This window comes from Pteropus medius, unplaced genomic scaffold (genome assembly GCF_902729225.1).
Source record: "Pteropus medius unplaced genomic scaffold, Ma_sr-lr_union100, whole genome shotgun sequence".
Taxonomy (NCBI): domain Eukaryota; kingdom Metazoa; phylum Chordata; class Mammalia; order Chiroptera; family Pteropodidae; genus Pteropus; species Pteropus medius.
In genome coordinates this window covers 1,693,191-1,713,696 of record NW_024342474.1, presented here as the reverse complement: position 1 = coordinate 1,713,696, position 20,506 = coordinate 1,693,191, and the positions used below count along the sequence as shown (strand labels likewise).

General features: G+C 43.8%; 3 protein-coding genes across 9 annotated transcripts; 1 reads left to right on the top strand and 2 right to left on the bottom strand.

The window, feature by feature from the left end:
* Window positions 1-155: 155 nt before the first annotated feature.
* TSFM (Ts translation elongation factor, mitochondrial) lies at window positions 156-9,095 on the bottom strand. Its single transcript, XM_039865834.1, has 6 exons — window positions 8,918-9,095; window positions 8,486-8,659; window positions 7,296-7,424; window positions 6,415-6,537; window positions 2,604-2,691; window positions 156-727 (listed from the first exon to the last, which is right to left on the bottom strand). The coding sequence occupies exons 1-6, from the start codon at window positions 8,972-8,974 to the stop codon at window positions 321-323; spliced, it is 978 nt and encodes a 325-aa protein (XP_039721768.1). The 5' UTR covers window positions 8,975-9,095; the 3' UTR covers window positions 156-320.
* A 122-nt stretch (window positions 9,096-9,217) lies between these two features.
* EEF1AKMT3 (EEF1A lysine methyltransferase 3) lies at window positions 9,218-16,557 on the bottom strand. 2 transcript variants are annotated; one of them, XM_039865854.1, is made up of 3 exons: window positions 16,214-16,557; window positions 15,866-15,977; window positions 9,218-11,153 (listed from the first exon to the last, which is right to left on the bottom strand). In XM_039865854.1, exons 1-3 carry the CDS (start codon window positions 16,532-16,534, stop codon window positions 10,762-10,764), a joined length of 825 nt encoding a protein of 274 aa, XP_039721788.1. In that variant the 5' UTR covers window positions 16,535-16,557; the 3' UTR covers window positions 9,218-10,761. The 2 variants fall into 2 exon arrangements, with proteins under 2 accessions (XP_039721788.1, XP_039721790.1); XM_039865856.1 differs by having other exon boundaries at window positions 16,090-16,405.
* Window positions 16,542-20,045, top strand: METTL1 (methyltransferase 1, tRNA methylguanosine). 6 transcript variants are annotated; one of them, XM_039865849.1, is made up of 7 exons: window positions 16,542-16,681; window positions 17,647-17,801; window positions 18,723-18,907; window positions 18,999-19,112; window positions 19,252-19,353; window positions 19,511-19,630; window positions 19,738-20,041. In XM_039865849.1, exons 2-7 carry the CDS (start codon window positions 17,666-17,668, stop codon window positions 19,879-19,881), a joined length of 801 nt encoding a protein of 266 aa, XP_039721783.1. In that variant the 5' UTR covers window positions 16,542-16,681; window positions 17,647-17,665; the 3' UTR covers window positions 19,882-20,041. The 6 variants fall into 6 exon arrangements, with proteins under 6 accessions (XP_039721783.1, XP_039721778.1, XP_039721779.1 ...); XM_039865844.1 differs by lacking the exon at window positions 16,542-16,681 and adding an exon at window positions 16,798-16,960 and having other exon boundaries at window positions 19,041-19,112; window positions 19,738-20,045; XM_039865843.1 differs by lacking the exon at window positions 16,542-16,681 and adding an exon at window positions 16,801-16,960 and having other exon boundaries at window positions 19,738-20,045.
* The last annotated feature ends 461 nt before the right edge of the window (window positions 20,046-20,506 follow it).

Genomic DNA, 20,506 nt, shown 5'->3' with positions numbered 1-20,506 from the left:
TGTTGAAAGGAGAAGCAGCACAACTGTTGATGCCTGTTCTCTCAGACTCTGTCAGTCACTTCAATTAGGCCCACCTGTTGTTTTCTAAAATGTGTCACAAGAAATACACAAAAAAGCTAAACCTAGCATTACGCAAACAAGAAAAAAGACTACTCTTTATTATGTAACAATGTTATTTAATAACTTTATCCTTGAAGTATAATTTCATTACAAACTCAAATAAAAAACATTCTGGGTTTGAAGAGGCTTAGGAAATAACTTTTTATAATAATGTCCAGAACTAAGAATAAACATTTCCTCCTGGGCCAAGTCTCTGGAGTCTATTCAGCCTCTGCTGCCTCTTCTCCTTCTCCACATTCAAATCGCACAAAGTCTACTACAGATACCCCCTGGGGCTGCACATACTGTCCCAACGTGATAGAGGGATCCAGCAAGTATGGTTGGGACAGCATCTTGGTTTCGGCCTCGCCTCCAGGCTCATCATCCAGGGAGCCAACAGAGAGTGGGGCCATGCCCACCACGTGCTGCCCAAGGCGGCGACCAAGGTCTTCGAGGTTTGCTGTCTGCTCAGACGTCTCGCAGATGACCAGGGCCCCATATTTCCCCAGCACCAGGTTGTGGAGCGAGGGACTGTGTGTTGCTCCATGGACATAAGAGCCAACATAGAACCCAGCTGGCACCTTCACCCATGCAGCTCGTTTAAGAATCATGTTTTCTCCCAGTTTCCCTATAAAAAAGCAAAAACAAAAAACATCCTTCCAGAATATGATGCCTTTGGTAGTTCCAAAATATGCACAGAAGTGGCCAAGTTTGGGAGACAGTCCTCTGCATTTACACTGTAGATATGCTATAAGAAGGAAATATTATTTTCAATTTACAGAGTCAAAGGTATGCGCAAGGGGAATGGAGAGTACCTTTATGGAGCACCAAGTACGTGCCAGGCACACTATGTTTAAAAACATAGGCTATGTTGTCACACAGACTCTGGACTCAGGTCTCAGCTCTGTCTCTTACAAACAATATGATCTGAGGCATATGACTTAATGGCATAACCCCATTTACTAATTTATCAAGCCTTAATTTCTTCATCTGTAAAATGCAGATGATACCGCTTACAATAACCTGAAAGCAGGGTTATTAGAAGAAACAAATAATATATGTAAAAGCATTTATTACAGTATTTGGCACATAATGAGCACTCAAATGCTGGTTATTATTATTAAACTTTGGCTTAGACAGCTTAAGTAACCTGTGTAAGGTTACATAGCTAATACGTGGCAAAGCCAGAATTAATACTCATATCTGACTCCAATGCAATTGTTTTTCACCACCAAATTAGTTTCTCCCAAACACCACAACTGACAAAGACAACTCCTGATCATCCACTGTATCAGGGAAAAGTCCACAACTAAAAAGCCCCAGAAAATCCAAAATCTCATGACATCTGATGGCTTCAACTTCCTCTCATTCCCAAAAAAAAAAGGTCAAATTTTCGTAGGTGTTTATGAGAACGAATTCTAGCTTTCCCCTTTCTCTTGGGATGCTCTCCCCACTAACAGAAGTCCAAATAAGCCAAAAGGCAGGAATGGGTAGGAGAATAAACAAAGGGGTCTAGATAAATATCCCTGCATTAGCCATGGTTATGTCTAAAAGTGGAGTATCCAGAAACCAGAAAGAAGCTTAAAAAGAGCTCAAAGCATCTACCCAACAGATAATTCTGAGAAACTGACAAGGCTAAAACACCCAGTTCTTCCAGAATTTCTTAATAAGTCCCATACACAGCTGGCTGTCTGGTTTCACATCCATGACTCACTGAAACATTATACATACTTCGAGATGATCTGATAAAAACTTAAAATTGATGCCTTGACTGGAAAAATCAAATGAGCAATAAATTCCCAGCAAACTTAAACCTCAGGCTTACTCCTCCCCGCCCCATCAAGGACATACAGGAAGAAGGCAAAATCCCCACTAGTCCCACCACAATAATCCAGATATGGTTCCTATAGCCAGTGGGATCTGAAAGACTGTACCTTCACAAATTCAGGATCAGATGTTTATAAAAGGTTAAATTCCTAAAAAAGATGCCCCTAAATTTTCCTGGACCCTTTATAAAGAAGGTGAAATGACCTTTGATATACTGTTTCCTCTATAGTGTACAGAGTAGCAGTCAGCTGAAAGTTAAAATGCTATCTCTGCCTAATGACATGCTTTGTTTGGTCAACAGATATCTGCAGTGACATCTGCAGAGTGTTGAAATATTTTTGATTAGTTACAAACAGCCAAAAACAGATTTTTTTTAATACAAATCTAAATTCTTTCAAAGGAATTTAAAAATTCTGACAACACTGGAACCCAATTTTCCCCAAGTTAACAACTGGATAGAGCTTAGTAATAGTTCATTCACTTCAGCAAAAGTATGAGCTTTTCAGAGTCCTACTGTTTCCTAATATCTAACACACAACCCACTTCGCACATTCATATTACATGACCCTTGTAGGCGCATGAGCTTACAATTCTTGATCTAGATTTGGAGGAATACTAAAGATACTACAAGATCCAGTTCTTAATTTCCAGTTTCCAGAATTCTTACAAATACTTACCAATTGCTAAGGCCAGCTGATCCTTGAGACAGCCTTCTCTCTCAGGCCCAGCAGGAAGGTCAGAGAGCTCAGAGGAATTCAAAAAGCCCTAAGTGCACACACACGCGGGTGCGCACACACACACACACACACACACAAACACAAAACACAAATCAGTTCTGTAATATTCAAATTATCAAAAAACAAAAAAAAACTATTTCTTGGAAAATGATTATTCTATCACTACACCACCCCCAATTCCACTCCACTCCTATCCTCTGGCCTAACTTCTTAGAATGTAGTTTCCTAAAATCAGGAACAATATTTCACACAGTCATAAAAATTTAAAGCTAAAAAGGTTTGCAGATTATTGGTAAGAATGCAAAATGGTACAAATCCAAAGGAGGGGAATTGGACAATAGCTAACAAAACTACATATATTTTTAGCCTTTGACCTTATTATCCTATTTCTAGGAATTTATCCTGACGATACACTTCCAACAATATGAGCATACACATGCACAAAGCTATGCATTTTCTAACTGTAAAATATTATAAAGAGCCTAAATGCCCAAACATAAGAGAGGACTGGTTGAATAAATCATAGCACAGCCAGCCATACAGTGGAATACTATGCAGCTGGAAAAAAGAAAACAGGTGAGCTCCATGAGCTGTTATAATTTCCAGAATACATTATTAAGTGAAAAAAAAAGCAAATTAAAAGAATATGTACAAATTATACCACCACTTGTGTAAGAAATATCTATATAAAAAATAAAAAAATAAAAAAAGGTAAAAATAAAATTTCTAAAAATTCTACAGAACATAAAAAAAGAAATATTTATATAAATATGCTTATTTTTGCAAAATGACATAAAGGATAAGCAGAAACCAATGAAGTTGGTTATCCACAGGAGTGAATAGGAAATGGGTAGAAGGGAGAAAAAAGGGAGTAAGGCTTGTATGTGTCTACTATAGTTTTAACTTTCAGAACCTTGCTAATATGTTACACATTCAAAAATTAAATTAACAAGGATTTAGGGTGAAAACGAAAATTGACTAAACTTAAGCATAAACTCTAATTGTATTTCAAATAAGTAACAAAACCTCACAGAAGGGATAAAAAAACTAATCCAAGTAACTTTCAGTACAGTCCTTTGACATTATTTCAATGTAAAAACAAAAGAACATCAAAGAAACCTTGAACTCCTTAGTAGGTTTGTTATTTGCAGCTGTAGGGTATAGTAACTCTGAAACAATTTAATGTGTATTGTAATATTGGCTAAATAAGTATAAACATACTAAAGTCGTTAGGAGCTAGTGTACTTACTATGAGAGAAGGAAGATAAAGATAGAATGGGGAAAAAAAAGAAGAACCCTGTGGTGTAGGACTAGAACTGAAACACACACACACACACACACACACACACTCTCTTCCTTCAAAAGAGCAGAGCAGCAATGACATCTTAATAGAAATAAGCATACCTAATGCCCAAATCTTGGTTTCTGAAAACCATTCCCCCACTAAAAAGGATCGTAATTCCTTAGAGAAATAAACAATTCCATGGTTGGGGCAAGGAAAGTATGAGTCCAGAATATCTTATATGCCAAAAAGTAAAGAAATACTCAGAAAATAATGAGGATATATCAAAGGACAATGGAGCCAGCTTATACAGGCTCAGCCTGCACTAGCCAAAACCAGGGATAATTTGAGTATCAAAATGAATAATGGATTATACAATGAACTATAACTTACTGTATGAAATAAGAATCCATCAGTTGATGTTGGTACTAAATAAATCACTAAATAAAAAAGCCAACTAATAAAACTAATATATTTTTAAAAATTATAAGAGAAAAATAACCATTTTGCAAATATTGTAGAAATAACGGATCCTGCCAAAAATCAATGATGGATGCTGAAACCATTAGGCAAAATTTTTTGAGGAACTTGATGTTTACACAATCTCAAAGAATCTCCCATCCAGATTATCTGTTAATTACAAAGAGGAACATGGTAACTTTACAGTGGAAAAACTTGACAGATACTGCCTTAACCAAGAGATTAAAATTAACATCGATAATGGGACCAACAGTTATTATGTGCCTCCTGATGTGACGTTCTAAGAAAAATACAGGATAATTTACTATTCCTACAAAATCCATATTCTAATTATGAAGAAACATCACACAAACTCAACTTGAATGACATTCTACAAAACTGTCCTGTACTCTTCAAAAATGTCAATATAGGGTGGTTCCATAGAATAGTGGTTAGCACGTCTGCTTTACACACAGAAGGACCTGGGTTTGAGCCCCACTGGAGCCACAGGCCATATTCCGGGTGCGCTAGGCCCCCTGGGTGTGCCAGGACCCGGTGTGTGCCGAGAGCACATGAGAGGAGATGCCCCGCCTTCAGAGATCCAGTTCTTAAGCGGAGACAGCAACAACCGTAGGTCAGGAGTGGAAGTAGGAGGGGGGAGAATTAAAAAAAAAATGTCAATGTAATGAAAGACAAAGAGGCTGAGGGACAAAGAAAGGAGACTAAACAGATATGACAACTAAATGCAACACATGATACTGGATATGATCCTGGATCAAAAGAAAAATATGTATGTTGGCAAAATATGAATATGCATTGTATAGCATGTAAATTAAAAAGTTTTAGCAATGTGAAAATTTCTGAATGTGATTACTGTACTGTGGTTATATGAGAATGTCCTCTTTTTTAGGAGATACAAGCTAAAGGTATAAAGGGTCCTGATGTTTGCATCATACTCATAAAAGGATAAAAATAATTGTAATAATATGTATACAAAACTGATAAAGTAAATAAGGCAAAATATATTAATAAATAGTGACTCTGGATAAAAGCCCACTGTAGTTTACAGTAGTTTACTAGCAACTTCTCTGTAAGTTTGAATTTTTCTCAAAATAAAAGTTAAAAAGTTAAACTACAGACCAAAAGGAGGAAAAAAAAGAAATAAAGCTAAAAGGAACCGAAGTTAAAGATAATGAAACAGAAGCACAGTAAAGTAAGTGAATGGTTCCAGGTTACAAATAGAGTTAAGGCCAAAGTCAAGATTAGAATTTCTAGTTCAAGTGACTCATCTACTAAATACGATCTAAAAATAATCTCAACATAGTTTTCCATATAATATAGCTATTTAATGCTAGTAACAACATTCACCACGGGAGACCTCAAAAGATAAACAGGAAGAGAAAAACACAAACAAAAAAAGTGTAAGTAATTGCTTCATTTTTGCCTTGACGATAAGGTTGAATCGAAGGCAAACGGATATAATTTCTTCCTTAATCCTTCTATGGACAAAAATATGCTAGCCTCCTAAATTATGCCATCTCTAATATCTTTATTAAGGAATCCTTTCCTCAGGCCAGTCTAGATTTGTTAATACAAATCTGCACCTGATTTGACTGACTCCACTCCACTGGCATTCATTCATTCATTCATTCAATATAGATTTACTGAGTCTCAACCAAATGCTGGACCCACTTCTCTTTAATCAGAGACTCAGCAGTGTAAAGACATGAAGCTTGTGTTCCATCAGGGAAGACAGACAACATATTAACAAATAAAAATATAATATATAAACACTATAACAAAACATTTTTTAATGAAGTAAAATACGGGGACAGAACCATAGAAGGAAAGGTATGCCTCTCCAAAGAGATAGCATTTAAGCAGAGAAAAAAGTAAGGGAGTGAAACATGAAAATGTCTGAAAACAAGAGAACAGTAAAGACCCTAAATGGGACGGCGGGGAACAAATCCAACATGTTGGAAACAACGTATTGGAGACCCCAGAACTCACTTTACTATACGTGGAGAGTTGACTTTTTAGGCTCTGGCAATGCAATATGGTTCCAAGGGCTACTTGCTGGACCAACTGTTGAAATTTTAGATTTCTGGAAACAAAATCTGTCTCACAGTTTACCTGTAGGAACAAATTGATGTTGCTGTAAAAGCTGTTTATTGATAGTTTCCAAAAGTACTTAAGGTTGAAGAGTAAACCAAGGTCTTGATAGAAAAAAACTGGAGATTCAAAAGAGAAATAAATGACCCCAGAATTTTAAAGCTGCAGTTGCTCTCCTAGCTTGAGGCCAGAAATTGAATAAAGTGATTCCTACTGTGTCCATGAGTTAGCAATGACCTATGCATTCAGAAGATAGTTCCATGTCCCCAAAGGACTCACTATAAATTCGCCACTTACCTGTGGCTGCATGCCATAACCACCTCATTCTCCAGGTTACCTAACTACAAACCACTTTTGCTATCAGTTTATTTTTCTCATTCTCTCAATCTAAACTCTCATCTACCCTAATCTCACTCGAACCCATAACTGATTCTCTAACAATTGTAGCCCCCAAAACCTCTAAAACAGCTATTCTCTATCATCTAATTAATATAATTCCTAGCTTTAAAATCTAACTGTTCCAGGAAAGAATCCGTGACAAGGTGTAAAGCGACACTAGAGTCACATTTAGGAGTAACATTCTGGACAGGCAGGCCTTTTCTCGTCAAAATACATGTACATTTCTATACTTAAAGAAAGCCTCAGCTAATAACTGTGATCTCAAGGGTTTAATTCAACTACCTTTTGTGGCTCTCAAACACCTCTTCTTTAAGAGTCTACCACAAATCCTTATATTGAAGGGATAGCTGTTCCTAGTATCTAGAATTCGGACAATTCACCTCTACTAACACAGTCGTGCTTCCTTCCTGTAGCAACCCAATCAGGCCTTCTTTAGTCTTCCTTCCATGAAGCTTGGCAGCTTTGCTCCAGCCCTCCTTCTGGGCCTGCTCATGGAGCCAGCTCTCTGCCTATGTATTGAAAAGAAAAAGAACAGATGACAAAGTCACAGAATTTAGAACTGAACGGTGCTCTAAAATATGTCCAGGTCCCTTGACTCTTTCTGCTTCCCCTCAATCCCTTAATAGAAACTGAAGTAATCTATCATTTACTGGCAGCCTATCACTAAATGCCAAATACGAGGCACTGTGCCTGGTACTTTGGGTAAGTTTAATCTTCACAACAACCTTATGAGGCAAATAATAGTATTCACTATATATACAAGAACAATGCAATTCTGAAAGATTAAGTAAGGTATCCTAGTAATATAGGAAAGAGGCATGAAAACTACACACATTGACTAAATATTAAACCAGACTGCCTTCAGAGCTTGCTACTGTGCTGCTAGACACAGGAATCTGGCTGATCAGCATATAGACAGACCACAGGAAACCGACAGGAAGATTCCTGATGAGTTTACTAACAATTTCCCCATGCCTTTAACGCTGCATACCCATACCTGGAAAGGAAAACATTTAAAATGAATTCCTTGGACAATGGGCGTGGGAGTCTCTCTCTCATTCTCTTTGAGAGGAGACTCGGTCTGTCTGTGGAACTTTATTCCTTCTCTAATAAACTTTCCTTTTGTTTCCCTGGCCTGTGCTTGAATTCTTTCCTGTGTGCAGTCAAGAACCCTCTGTGTGTCAGACCTGAATCCTCACTCTGGGGAATTCGCCTCCCAGTCCTACAATACAAGGTCACAGGGGTTAGTATAAAGGCACCGCGATTTAAGTCCTGGTCCATCTGACTCCAGAGCTCGCACAAGCCCTTTCAGCTCTAAACAGCAGGAAACAGCCTAACAGTGTTGCATGGAATTGGGTTTGTTAACTCCGGATCCTAAGTCAAATGCTCCTAAATAAGACGGTCAAAGGCCGAGAGTGTCATTTACGTGAGACTCCTATCTAGAGGTCTGCCGTTGTAACAACGCGACAGCAGGTCTGACTTCTATGCTCCCTGGCGAGATCTCCCCTAAGAGACTGAGATGGGACTCTAGTACCTGCCCCCGTGCCCCCTCCTCCCTCCTCCCTCACACCTGTTTGAGATCCCCGCCACAAGTCTCCAGAGCTTTCTTGCAGTTTACAAAGGAATAGCCCGTTTTTCGCCGCAGCTTCATGAGGAGCTCCTTGCTGGAGACTGAGGAGGACAGCCAGGGCCCAGCGTGAAATGTGTGCCATGGCTGAAGCGATTGAAACAGAAGGGCCCCCGCCTGGAGGGAATAACAAGAAAGGGAAACTAATCAAAACGCAGCGAGGCGCTCCAGAGGTGAAAAGCACGTCGGCCTGGAGCCGACCTTAGGAGAGGGTGGGTCCCGGCGGGTAGGGGAAAGGCAGCGTGCGGGGGTTGGACCGCGAAGGAACAATGAGGTGGGGGAAAGGTGGCATGGAGTAGAAAAGGGATCAAAGGTAGGGGCCGCACGGGAGACCTGCAAAGAGGGCAGGGCGGTGTCAGGACCAAGACCCCTCACCGGGCAGTTCCTGGTCTGCGCGGCCAGGTAGAGGCGCAGCGACCGCAGCAGCGACATCACCCTGACTGCCACACACGGTAGCCGGCAGGCGCACTGGTGAGGCCACAGGCCTACGGCGTGGCGGCAGGGCCAAACTTCTCCACTTAAACGCTCCAAACAAGGATAGGGCCACCTGCTGGTCGGAGGGAGCACACTCGCCTTCCCTACTTGGCTTACCGAGACATTTCAGGACAGAATTACCCCCATAGTTAAAACAGAAAACCATGAGACAAAGTCATCACAAAATAACAATACAAGAAATGCAGTAATACTTCGTTTATTTCCAATGCGCTTTCATAATCATTATCCACTTATGACTCAAGACAAAATCGTGAGGTAGGTGTTGGTTCAGAAATTTGCCAGAGCTATCCTAGGGAGGTAGGGGTGCAGTCCTTCAATAAACCCAATAAATATTTGCTGAATGAGCAAAATATTTGCTGAATGAGCAAAATATTTGCTGAACACCTATGGCGCACCAGTAATTGTGCTAGGCTTCAGGGAATTGGAGATAAGTAAATAACAGCCCTACCCTCCAAGGTAATCTAACAGTGAGAAAATAGGGAGCGGACATGACCACACAAGTTAAGTCCCATAAGATGAACACAGTTAAAGGGTGTCAAGAAAGAAAGAAATTATATCCAAATAGGAGGCTCAGAAAAAGCTTTTTTCAGGAAACAGGCTAAGAGTAATGAAGAATTTAACAAGTAGAAATAGCTCTTCCAGAGAGGAAATCATCAAAAAGAATGAAGCAATAAATCAGGAAATCTTGGTATGGATTTAAGGAACAAAGAATAGACCTTCTGTAATTTGGCTCAAGGATGCAATACATGTTGGAAACCAGTAGGAAATGATGTATAGGGTAATTTGAGATCACATGGGATAGACTGAGTACTAAGCAGAGGAGCTTATTCTTGCTTCTGGAGGCAGTGGCAAAAGCTAATCAGAACTGATTTTGGAAGGTCACAAGACTTGCAGGCCAGGAGTCCAGAGGAGGTGCTATGTGGCCCAGGGTGTAAGTAAGGAGAGCCCCAACCAGAGATACTACAGTGAGAAAAGAGGTGAAGCCATAACACATTAGGAAAGAAGGACTGACAGGGATTGGAAGCCTAAAGAAAAATAAAAAGAAGAATCTAGTTCTTAGTGATCAGGGCCCCAACTCCAAACTAGATGAAGAAGCTACAGTCCAAGGACAGCTCTGCTACCTATCCCCAGCTTTACCTATCCCCAGCTTTGGACCTGGAAGGATTTGATCCAGTTACAGCCATGGTCCTACCCAACTATCACTAAAAGCTTGAAGTGGGTAGTCTGAGGCTCTTTCCTTCCCAGCCCCTCAACAAAAGCCTGAGTTCTTTAGATGCAGAAGAGATCTTTAATGCTCATGTTTCTTTCCCTTTAAAAAAAAATCCAGTAGAATCTGGCAAAAAAAAATAAAAATAAAAATCTATTCTGTATCAAAAAGACAACCGCAGGACTAGAAGTGATCAAATACAGTCTCTCTGCAGCCACTGCTCTCACATCCCATTTACCTCCCCTTCCCCTAAAAACCCTGGATACCCTCCCATCTTCCTCTGCTGAGAATAGAAGCTGAGAACTTCCTTTGTGCTCTAATCCAGTATTGCCAGGGCTCTAGGTTTCCTAGCAAGCAGGCATCTCCTTGCACCTGTGCAAGCGTATCTAAGGGAACTAAGAGGAAAGGAAGAAAGAGGCAAGAGAAATCCCTCCTTTTTGGTCCTTAAGTTTCTGGCTTTGGAGATATGGCAGTTCCTTCATTAGAACAAGGAGTTCAGAAGAGCAGAAGGGTGACATCAAGCAGGTCTTGGTTCCCTGTACCTGGCCCTATAGATGTTGACATTCTCATCCTCATCCCGCTGGGCCAACTCCAGTTGGAAATGCTGGGGCAGGAGATGCTGAAAGAAGCTCTCTGTCCGGTGTTCCTCTCTCATCTTGGAGGCCAGATAGATGGTGCCATGAGGACCGCACAGGTGTTGGAGGGTCCCCAGCAGCAGTGGGAAGGTGGGCTCCAGGTACACGATATCAGCCCCCAGCACCAAGTCATAGTCCCCAGGGAAGACATGCTGGTCAATCCCCCAGGACAAGGCGCGGACCTGGGCCCGGCCTCCAGCTGGCACATTGGCCTGGACGTTGCCCTGGATCTGTTCTAAGGCCAGGGGTAGGTCAGTGATGGTAACATCCCCCCCTGAGAAAGAGGAAGGAAGAGAAATGCAAGTCAGAGGGACCAACCCAGGTCTTGCTTGGCTCCTGCCCAGAAGATCCAGATACCTCAGGGCCTAGAAGAAAATGTCTTGATAGCCCAAAGTCCATACTTTGGTTTTTAGTTGCCCTAACCTCCATTTTACGCACTGTCATTCTCATTACTCTACATTCTACAACATCAACATTCTCTCTGAGCTAATCTTCAACCCTCTGCCCGAAACACAATAATCATATGTCAGCAGAAGCCTGGGCAGCACTAAACTGCCCCCTACTGACACAGACCAACCTTCAGCGTGCTGGAAAACTTACCATATGACATGACCTCAGTGAGCCTTAAAAAGGACAAGTAGGATTTAGTCAGGTGGAGTTTTCCAAGCAGAGAACAGAGAGTACAACTGCCTGGTGGTGAGAAAATATGGCATATTCAAGGAAGGCTGGATCTTAGAGAATATAGATGGGAAGAGAAAAGTGTCATGAGAATAAAGAGAAAAATGATTATAACATGCTAAGGAGATTCAGGCTTGATTTTGAGGGCAATAGGTTTTAAAGGGAGAAGTAAGGAGTGAAGATGATCAGATTAGCATCTCATTCATGTCATAAATACATGTACTGAGCACCAACTAAGTTCTGGAGATATAGTGGTGAGCAAGACAAAACCTCAGCCTTCCTTGAGTTTTATTCTAGAGGTAGAGACACACTAGGTACTACAAAACTCTTTAATCATAATCATGATGACCATTATAGAAACAGGATGTACTAAAAATTCATTCATGAATGTGGTTCCATAGTGTAGTGGTTAGCACGTCTGCTTAACACGTAGAAGGTCTTGGGTTTGTGTCGCAGTGGAGCCATGGTCCATTGTCTGTGGCCATGCCACCCTGAACAAGCCTGATGTCTAATCGTGAAAGCTAAGCAGGGTTGGGCCTGGTTAGTACTTGGATGGGAGACCACCTAGGAAGAACAGGTTCTGTAGGCATAAATAATAATAAATTTAAAAAAGAATTCATTCATTCATTAATATTTATTATATGCCTCAATGCCAGGTGCTGAGAATATAGTAGTAAATCAATTAGATGAGAATTCCTCTGCTCATGAAGCTTACAGTCTAGTGGTAAGAAACAGAAAACAAACAAAACATCTAAAATACACTGTATGTCAGGGGTAATAAATTACTCTGGTGAAGCATCAACAGAGAAAGAGGATAAGAACTGCTTGAGGGACAGGCAGGGAATGTAATTTTAAATCGGATGGTTAGGGAAAGCCTTACTAAGCAGATATGTTCGGTCAAATACCTGAAGGAAGTGATGGAACAAACCATGTGGATCTTTCATGCTAAAACATACCCAATGAGGGACCAGTAGGTGCAAAGACCTTGAGGCAGGAGTGTGCCTGGCAGGCCTGAGAAATAGCAGGAAGCCCAGTGGCTGGAGCAGAGTGAGAGAAATGAGAATAGGGGCCAGATCCTAACCAGGGCTTTGTCAGGAGACTGAGAAATTTGGCTTTTAGTTGGGTGAAATAGGAAGCTATTAGAAAATTTTAAATGGAAGAATGACATACACTAACTTATGCTTTTCAAGGATTCTTCTGACTGCTGGGATGAGAAAAGACTGTAGAGGGGCAAGGTTAGAAGCAAAGAGACCAGTTAGGAGGTGGCTACAATGACCCCCGTGAGAGATGATGGTAGTTTGAACCAAAGCAGTAGCAATGTCTAAGAAGTGGTTAGATCCTGAATATATTTTGAAGGTAGACTCAATAGGATTTGCTGACAGATTAGATATGATATATTAGAGAGAGAAAGAGGGTTGAGGCTGTCACCAAGATGTTTGGCATGACCATCTAGAAGACCGAATTGCCTTTTATTTAGATAGAGAAGGCTGCAGGAGGAGCAGCATTGGACAGGAAGATTATGAGTTCATTTCTGGTCACATTAAGTTTGAGATGTCCATCAGACAAGTGCAAGAAGATACTGAGTAGCAGGAGGTTACACAAACAAGTCTGGAGGTAGAAATGGGCCATCAGAGAGTCATCAGCATAGAAATGGCATTTAAATCCATGAGGTGATGGGATTGCTTGGGAGTGAGTGTAGACAGAAAACAGAAGGGCTCACGCACAGCACTGCTCCTGAGTCCTGGGGCACTCAAATTTTCAGTTGTGAAGATGATAAGGAACCAAGAAAGGAGAATGGAAAAGAGTGCTCCAGAGGTGGGCAGAAACCTGAGGTGTGGAGCCCTGGAAACCAAAAGCAATGTTGCAAGAAGGGAATGTCAAACACTGCCAGACAAGACAGGTTCATAAGTGACCCATGTGTTTAACAATGTGGAGTTGGGAATGAAACTCAACTTTTTGGAACAATAGCCTTGACTAGAGCAACTGGGGTGGAAGGGGCATGGGGGAGTTTGATTAGAATGGATTGAGTAAAGAATAGGAAGAGAGGCACTAAGACAGTAAATATTAAGTCTTTTGAGTTTTGTCGTATAGGAGAGAAAATAGGGTAGTACCTGGAGGGATGCAGAAACCAGAGTTTTTTCTGAGAGAGGAGAAATTACAGTGTATTTATGTGCATTATATACACCATACACACATACAGAGAGTGATCCAGAGAGAAGGAAAAATTGATAATGCAGGAGAGATGGGGAAGGGGAGATATTTACTGGAACAATATCTTTGAGTAGATGAGAAGGTTTGGTGGCTCCTGACAAGTGGAGGGCTTGACCTTAGCTGGCAGCACAGTGCATTCAACCATGGTTAACAAGAGAGAAGGCAGCACATACAGATCCAGATGCAATTAGGTGAGTATACATTGTGGTAGGAACATGTGGACGTTTTATATGAGAAAATAGAAATAATTGGAAGAGATAAGAAACAAAGTCATCAGCTGAGGGTGAAGATAGAGGAGGAGGCATTTGGAGGTTTGAAGAGTAAGAAGGCAAGAATTAGATGTTTAGAAGAACAGAATAAGTGAATGGGGAGATATAATAGGCTAGCTGGGCAGTACTTAGGGATGGACCTGAGGTTAGTAACAAATTTAAAATGAAACCAGTCAGCTGAGTTGTGTATATAATAGGAGGGCCTAAGCTAGCCTGGGTGTGTGGCAGTATCAAGGAGGACTTCCCTTGGAAGTGATGTTTGAGCTGAATGCTAAAGGATGCATATGTATTAACCAGATAGTACAAGGATTTCAGACACAGAGTACAGCCTGTATGAAGGCTCCAAGGAAGGGAACATCAAGACAGGCTTGAAGAACTGACAGAAGAGCAATAGGTAGCACAAGGCATATAGGAAAAGGAGGGAGAGGCACAGAAAGAAGCTAGAGGGAGGCAGGGTCTTGGAGGCCATGCTAAAACGTGATGGTTCTATCCTGAAAGCAACAAGAAGCTACCGAAAGATGGGGATGGCAAGTGATTACAGTTGCATTCTGAAAAGATCACTCTACCTGCTAGGTGGGGGCAGAGGTCTAGGTGGGGACAAGAAATTAAAGCAGAAAGACCAGTTTGACTAGTTATAGCAGTCTAGGCAAGTAATGGTGGTGGCATAGACTGGGGAGCTGTCAGTGTCAATGGAAAAACATGAGATTTAAAGGATTTTTAGGAGACAAAACCAATAGGACTTGAATAATGGATATGGGGATGAGAAAAAGGGACTTGTCACAGGTGATGTCTAGTTTTCTCACTGGGCAGATGGTGGTTTGATTCACTGAAATGAGGAAGCTGAGATGGGGAAGGTAGGAGAAGGTCACAAACTCGAATGTAGGCATGCCAAACTTCCCCATGGGGAATCTTGAAGATGCTAGTGAAAATCCAGGGAAGAGATGGCAGTGGTCTGAACTAGAGATGGTGGGAAGAGGTACAGTAACATCTTTCCAGTCTTCCCCCCTAGACCATGAGCTCCTTGGGGAGAGGAAATCTGTCTTACTCATTGTATTCTAATACCTAGCATGTTTCTTGGCATATAGGGGACTCCAAATATATGTTGGTTGAATCAATTGAAAAATGAATGCCTGCTTCTGAGAAGACTTCTCTGAATGTGATCTAGTTGTGTCCCTCTGAACAAGCACATGTTAATTTGCATTTCTGGGGAGACGACATCATAAATGTTTTTAAATAAGTATTTTTAGTATGAGGTTTTGCCTGCCATTACGATTATAAATCAAGGAACTGTTTCCTTTGCAGTTTTTGGTTCTTGATAAAAGTGAAGCAAAGTTTTCCTTACCTTTCATTTCCCAAGTCTGTGGTGCCTAATTTCAACCCTACTTCCCACAAAACACACCCTAACCCTCGGAAACTCTTAAGCTTTCTCTCGAGCAATCAAAATCTAAACTATCTAAAATATATTAATAACAAATTAATAAAGCACTCATGAGGTTTAAAACAACAGATTACATCCCCTACAAGGTGCCCCCAAATATACATCTTGACAGAAGACCATGTCCAAAGCAAAGCATTGTCCATGAAATCACAAAAAGGAAAATGGTAGAAAAAAATTCCTTCTGCTAAGACCTGCCTGGTATTTATATCCTGCGCCCAAATCAACCACCTTGGGTGCTTTGACAACCTATGATTGCTGCCTGGCACACAAAAGTAGGCGCAAAAAAAGTTTATTAAAAGAAGCTACTGAACTGGTCCCAAGAATCCAGGAAGTGACAATTTCTCCATAACCCCGTCCCCCCAAGCCCGTTCCGCCGCAAAGCTCACGCACCCTGCAGCGCTGCCAAGATCCCCACGATGCCCGTCCCCGCGCCCAGTTCGATCACTTTCTTGCCTCGGAAATCTACATTTTGACTTTCGAAATAGTTGCACAGGCTCAGAGCCTATAGGAGAAAAAAGAAGAAAAAAGACTGTCGTGGGGATGGCTCCATATGGGAAGAGAGTCCGGGGTCTGGACGTCCCGCGGACTCTCGCCCAGACTCCCCCACTTCTCACCGCGTCCCACACGCGCGCTGCCACCCCGAGGCGGGACCCGAAGTTCTGCGTGATGCTCAGCACGTGCCCACAGAAACAGAACCGGCTCTTCTCAGAATAAGAGTCGGCGAAAAGCCCAACCTCCCGTGGGAACACCGATTCCGGCTCGCATGCAGGATCTGGACGGAGGTCGGCCATCCGGCCAGCGCTGGGATCCTGGATCTGGAGCGGGATGGGGGTTGGGGGACGGCGGCCTTCTCGGCTGCCCCGTGGCACCGAGCCCCGCCTCCCCGAGTTTGCCCTCCTTCCTCCAGTTTGACTTCCTGGAGGTGGAATGAGGAGCTGCCCCTCCTGCCGTTCTCCAGCGTATACCCGATGGGACTCGCGCGTGCGGGTTAGACCCGGCAGACTGGTCGGAGACTGGGAGAAAGGAGAGCGGAGCGAGGATTGATTCTATCTCTACCATAGGAAGTGGGGTCCCCAGACCCCTCTTACCTGCGGGGTGTATGGGTGCCTGCAACCAGGATGGTAACCCAGAACAGGCCCACCACACAGGCTAAGGAAAGAGGCTGGGTGCCGGCTCTGGCCTTGCTAGCCCAGTTACAGACTTGAGGTGCGGAGGCTACCCCAGTGCTGGCCCCTCCCGTCCTCCCCGCCCAGCCCAGGTGAAGTCAGTCTTGGGTCTTTAAGGGGCGGGGTCTGCTCACAAAGTGCCTGGCTGCGTCATTAACCTGCGCCGCGGCCCTTGGTCTCCACGTGGGTTCGGTGGAGAAAAGCGGGGCTGGGGAATCATGGCGGGAGCCCCCGCAGGAGCCGAGGCTCCGCAGCCGCAGAAGCGTTACTATCGGCAACGTGCTCACTCCAACCCCATGGCGGACCATACGCTGCGCTAGTGAGTGAGCCGGGCAGGGGGAAGATAGGAGAGCGGCATTCTCAGGACAGCCCAGAGCAGCCGCGGAGAGCGATTGTGCTGGGACTGCAGGCAGGGTTAAAGATAAACCCGGGAGGATCTGCTGGGTGACGTCAGTTTGGGGGGTGGGTTAGTGGGAGTTGGCTGGTTGGAAGGGGGCGTGGCGTTCTGCCCGAAGTCTGGGTAGCGGTGCAAGTTTGGGAGGAAAAAATTGTTAAAGACTAGAGTGATGATAGCAGAATGCCTTTTCCATCTTTCGGTTTCCTTTGTCAGATTTCATAAAAAGACAAACGTACACCCAGTCCCGCCCTCACTTTACTCCCTCCTCTTCGCACAGAGCACATAAACAGAGGAAGGTCCCAGTGCCTCAGGCAGCCAATCTCTGGGGAAAGGGGAACTTGTGCCCCATAGAGGAGAGTCACATCAACCCCTAGAAATGAAGATAGGCAGATCAGCAATCATGGGACTCCTGATGGGCCTGTGATTCACACTGGGGGTTAAGGGGGTTTCCATTGTGTCTCCTAGAGGCCAAAGGGCCCACTGTTGCAGAATTTTTGGGAAACCCTCCCATCTGCTTTCCACCCTTACCCATCCACCCACACACGTAGTACCACTTTTGCAATGGTATGACCAGCCTTCTCATGTTTCTCACGTCTTCTCTCCAATAGTCCTGTGAAGCCAGAGGAGATGGATTGGTCTGAGTTATATCCAGAGTTCTTCGCTCAAAATCAGAGCCATGATGACCCAAAGGATAAGAAAGAAAAGAGAGCTCAAGCCCAAGTGGAGTTTGCAGACATAGGCTGTGGCTATGGTGGCCTGTTAGGTAACATTCTTCTGGCCCTTTCTCTGGGGCAAGGAGAGGCAATATCTAGGTTCTGCTGTCTCAGCAGGTTTAATGGGGGCCATAACTGGCCTTTCCCCTTCGGACCAGACACTGGTGCTGTGACATCAGTGTGGAGAACCTCCACCTTCTCTCTACTCTGGGTCTGTGGCCTTTGCCCTGGAGAAGGGAGGAGGCTGCCTTAGATGCCTCTTAGCACTTGGGTTGCCCTGTCTGGCCTCGCACCTGACCCCAGTCACTACGTGAGCCATTTCACCTGCCAGGTGCCGGGTCAGTGAGCTGGTCAGCACAAGCGTCAGAGATTAGCCACTGTGGCCAGTGATCCTGAACTGTCTCTGGGATTCTACCACTCCCTCCCTCCCACCCCTTCCTCACCAGAACATATTTCTTTTGCTCCACTCCCCTGTTTTTGAGTTCTTATATTGTCTATATTGCCCTAGCCATGCTTGCTAGGCCATTTCTCTATTTTTAAATTTTCCCATAGAGATAACAGCATGACAAGAGGAAGAGCATGGTACTTGGTGGCAGAAAGCTTTGGTTCAAGTCCTGGTTCTGTCTCTTCTTAGCTCTATGACCTTGGGCATTTCTGACCCTCAGTTTTCCTCATTGTCACGATTTACTACAGAGTGTTAAGAAGATTGAATGTGAAAATGTCTAAAAACACTAAAGCACTTTAGTTGTACATGTATTCCCAGGCCCTACCATTTCCAGTCCTGGTGACAGTTTTTGGATCTCCCCCAGCCCTCTTCTTCAGCACTGAACCATCTATATAGGTCTCTATCTCTCCACACTTGCCATTTCTGATTTTGGTAGTTGCAGATTGAGTCTTCCTTTCCTAGGTGGACCCCTTGGCAATTCCTGCAAGTATGACTTTAATAATTCCATTCCTATTTTTGTATCCAGTGGAACTGTCACCGCTGTTCCCAGACACGCTGATTCTGGGTCTAGAGATCCGGGTGAAGGTCTCAGACTATGTGCAAGACCGAATTCGGGCACTACGAGCAGCTCCTGGAGGCGGCTTCCAGAACATCGCCTGTCTCCGTAGCAATGCCATGAAACACCTTCCTAACTTCTTCCGCAAGGGCCAGGTGGGGAGGGGCCCTGGTGGGTTAGGCTGGTAGGCAGATGGGACATGGAGGCCAGGCTCTTACAACCAGTCCATGTGTGTCTATCTCACAGCTGACAAAGATGTTCTTCCTCTTCCCTGACCCACATTTCAAGCGGACGAAGCACAAGTGGCGAATCATCAGTCCTACACTGCTGGCAGAATATGCCTACGTGCTGAGAGTTGGGGTGAGTTGGGAATGGAAAGGAGGATGGGGCGAATGGCCTATTCAGGGACCTTCACTAAGAATTCAGTGGGGGGTGCATCTTATCATCTCGCTGTTCAGTTATATGCAGTCCCCTGTCTAGAGTAATTTTGCCTATGCAGGGGCTGGTATATACCATAACTGATGTGCTAGAGCTACACAACTGGATGTGCACCCATTTCGAAGGACACCCACTATTTGAGCGTGTGCCTCTGGAGGAGCTGGTGAGTTGAGAGTCTAAGGGAAATGGTGAAGATGCAGGCCCTTTCCAGAGTGGTTCTGTATTCTCTGAACCCAGCTCAGTGCAATAGGATGGATGGGAGTCTCAGGGCCATGGGCAATCTGAAGGGTGGGCAAAGACTTATTGAACCCTTTTCTCAGAGTGAAGACCCCATTGTGGGACATCTGGGCACCTCAACCGAGGAAGGAAAGAAAGTTCTACGCAATGGAGGAAAGAATTTCCCAGCCATCTTCCGAAGAATACAAGATCCCGCCCTCCAGGCAATGACCCCCAATCCCTCCCCTCCTGGTCACTGACTGCTTACCTTACCTTAGCTGGGCTCCATTTTTCAGGGACCAGAAAGATCAACCTCTCTGAACCTTTTCAGCTGAGACTGCTGGGGCTGAGAGGCAACAATCTCAAAGAAGTTGGAGAACTACCCAGCACAGAATCCTGGTTTTCACAACTACCCCTGTCACTTCTCACCTTCCTGCCCCTCCACTGCCAGCACAAAGCAGAAGAAGCTGATTGAGAAGGCCTGAAGACCTTGGACCAGAAGGGATATTTGAGAGGGTGTGGGGTCTTGCTCTCCCTTAATATTCCCATCTCCCTCTAGGATCTCTCCTCAGCTGGAGTGAGGAATGCAGTTCTCCACTGTCCATCTAAACTGCCTGCAAGACTCAAGTCACCTATCCACTTGTGTGTACTTTGTAGTCCTGGGGATAACCTATACATATGCACATGCCCATGCTGCTATTTCTCAGGGAAGGCTAGAGTGTATCCTGTGCCTCCTCCCATTCCCTCTTTTCCTAAGACTTGACCTGGGGAATCTGTGCGTCTCAGAGAGGGTGTGGGGGTGGAGACCCTCTCCTTTTTCGTGTTTACCTTCCATTCCAGAACTTCAAAGGTGGCACAGCCTGATGGGGATGGGGAGAGGGAGTGAGGATCAGAGAGCCAAACTGGGGAGGATTCTGAGGCTAAAAATGGAAAGGGGCTGCTGACTAGAAAGCCCCCCAAAGGAGATGGAGTCAGCTGGAGATTCAGAGCCCTCAACCCTTTGTCTGTCCAACAATCCAGAGAAATCTCTGAACTTTTCTAATTTGCAAAAACTTCCTTCATTTTTGCTCCTCAAACCCCAAATTCCCAAGGCTAGGACA

Excerpts from the sequence above, each read along its gene's own strand:
- TSFM (XM_039865834.1), bottom strand. The coding sequence starts at position 8,974 with ATGTCGCTGCTGCGGTCGCTGCGCCTCTACCTGGCCGCGCAGACCAGG. Across the intron at positions 6,538-7,295 it reads GCACGACTGTGTTAGTAGAG|GTAAACTGTGAGACAGATTT; the intron begins GTGAATTGTCCG and ends TTGTTCCTACAG. Across the intron at positions 728-2,603 it reads TCAGCTGGCCTTAGCAATTG|GGAAACTGGGAGAAAACATG; the intron begins GTAAGTATTTGT and ends GCTTTTTTATAG.
- EEF1AKMT3 (XM_039865854.1), bottom strand. The coding sequence starts at position 16,534 with ATGGTAGAGATAGAATCAATCCTCGCTCCGCTCTCCTTTCTCCCAGTC. Across the intron at positions 15,978-16,213 it reads CCGGAATCGGTGTTCCCACG|GCTCTGAGCCTGTGCAACTA; the intron begins GGAGGTTGGGCT and ends TTTCTCCTATAG. Across the intron at positions 11,154-15,865 it reads GATCTTGGCAGCGCTGCAGG|GGGGGGATGTTACCATCACT; the intron begins GTGCGTGAGCTT and ends CCTCTTTCTCAG.
- METTL1 (XM_039865843.1), top strand. The coding sequence starts at position 16,860 with ATGGCGGGAGCCCCCGCAGGAGCCGAGGCTCCGCAGCCGCAGAAGCGT. Across the intron at positions 18,908-18,998 it reads ACTTCTTCCGCAAGGGCCAG|CTGACAAAGATGTTCTTCCT; the intron begins GTGGGGAGGGGC and ends TCTATCTCACAG. Across the intron at positions 19,354-19,510 it reads GTGTGCCTCTGGAGGAGCTG|AGTGAAGACCCCATTGTGGG; the intron begins GTGAGTTGAGAG and ends CCCTTTTCTCAG.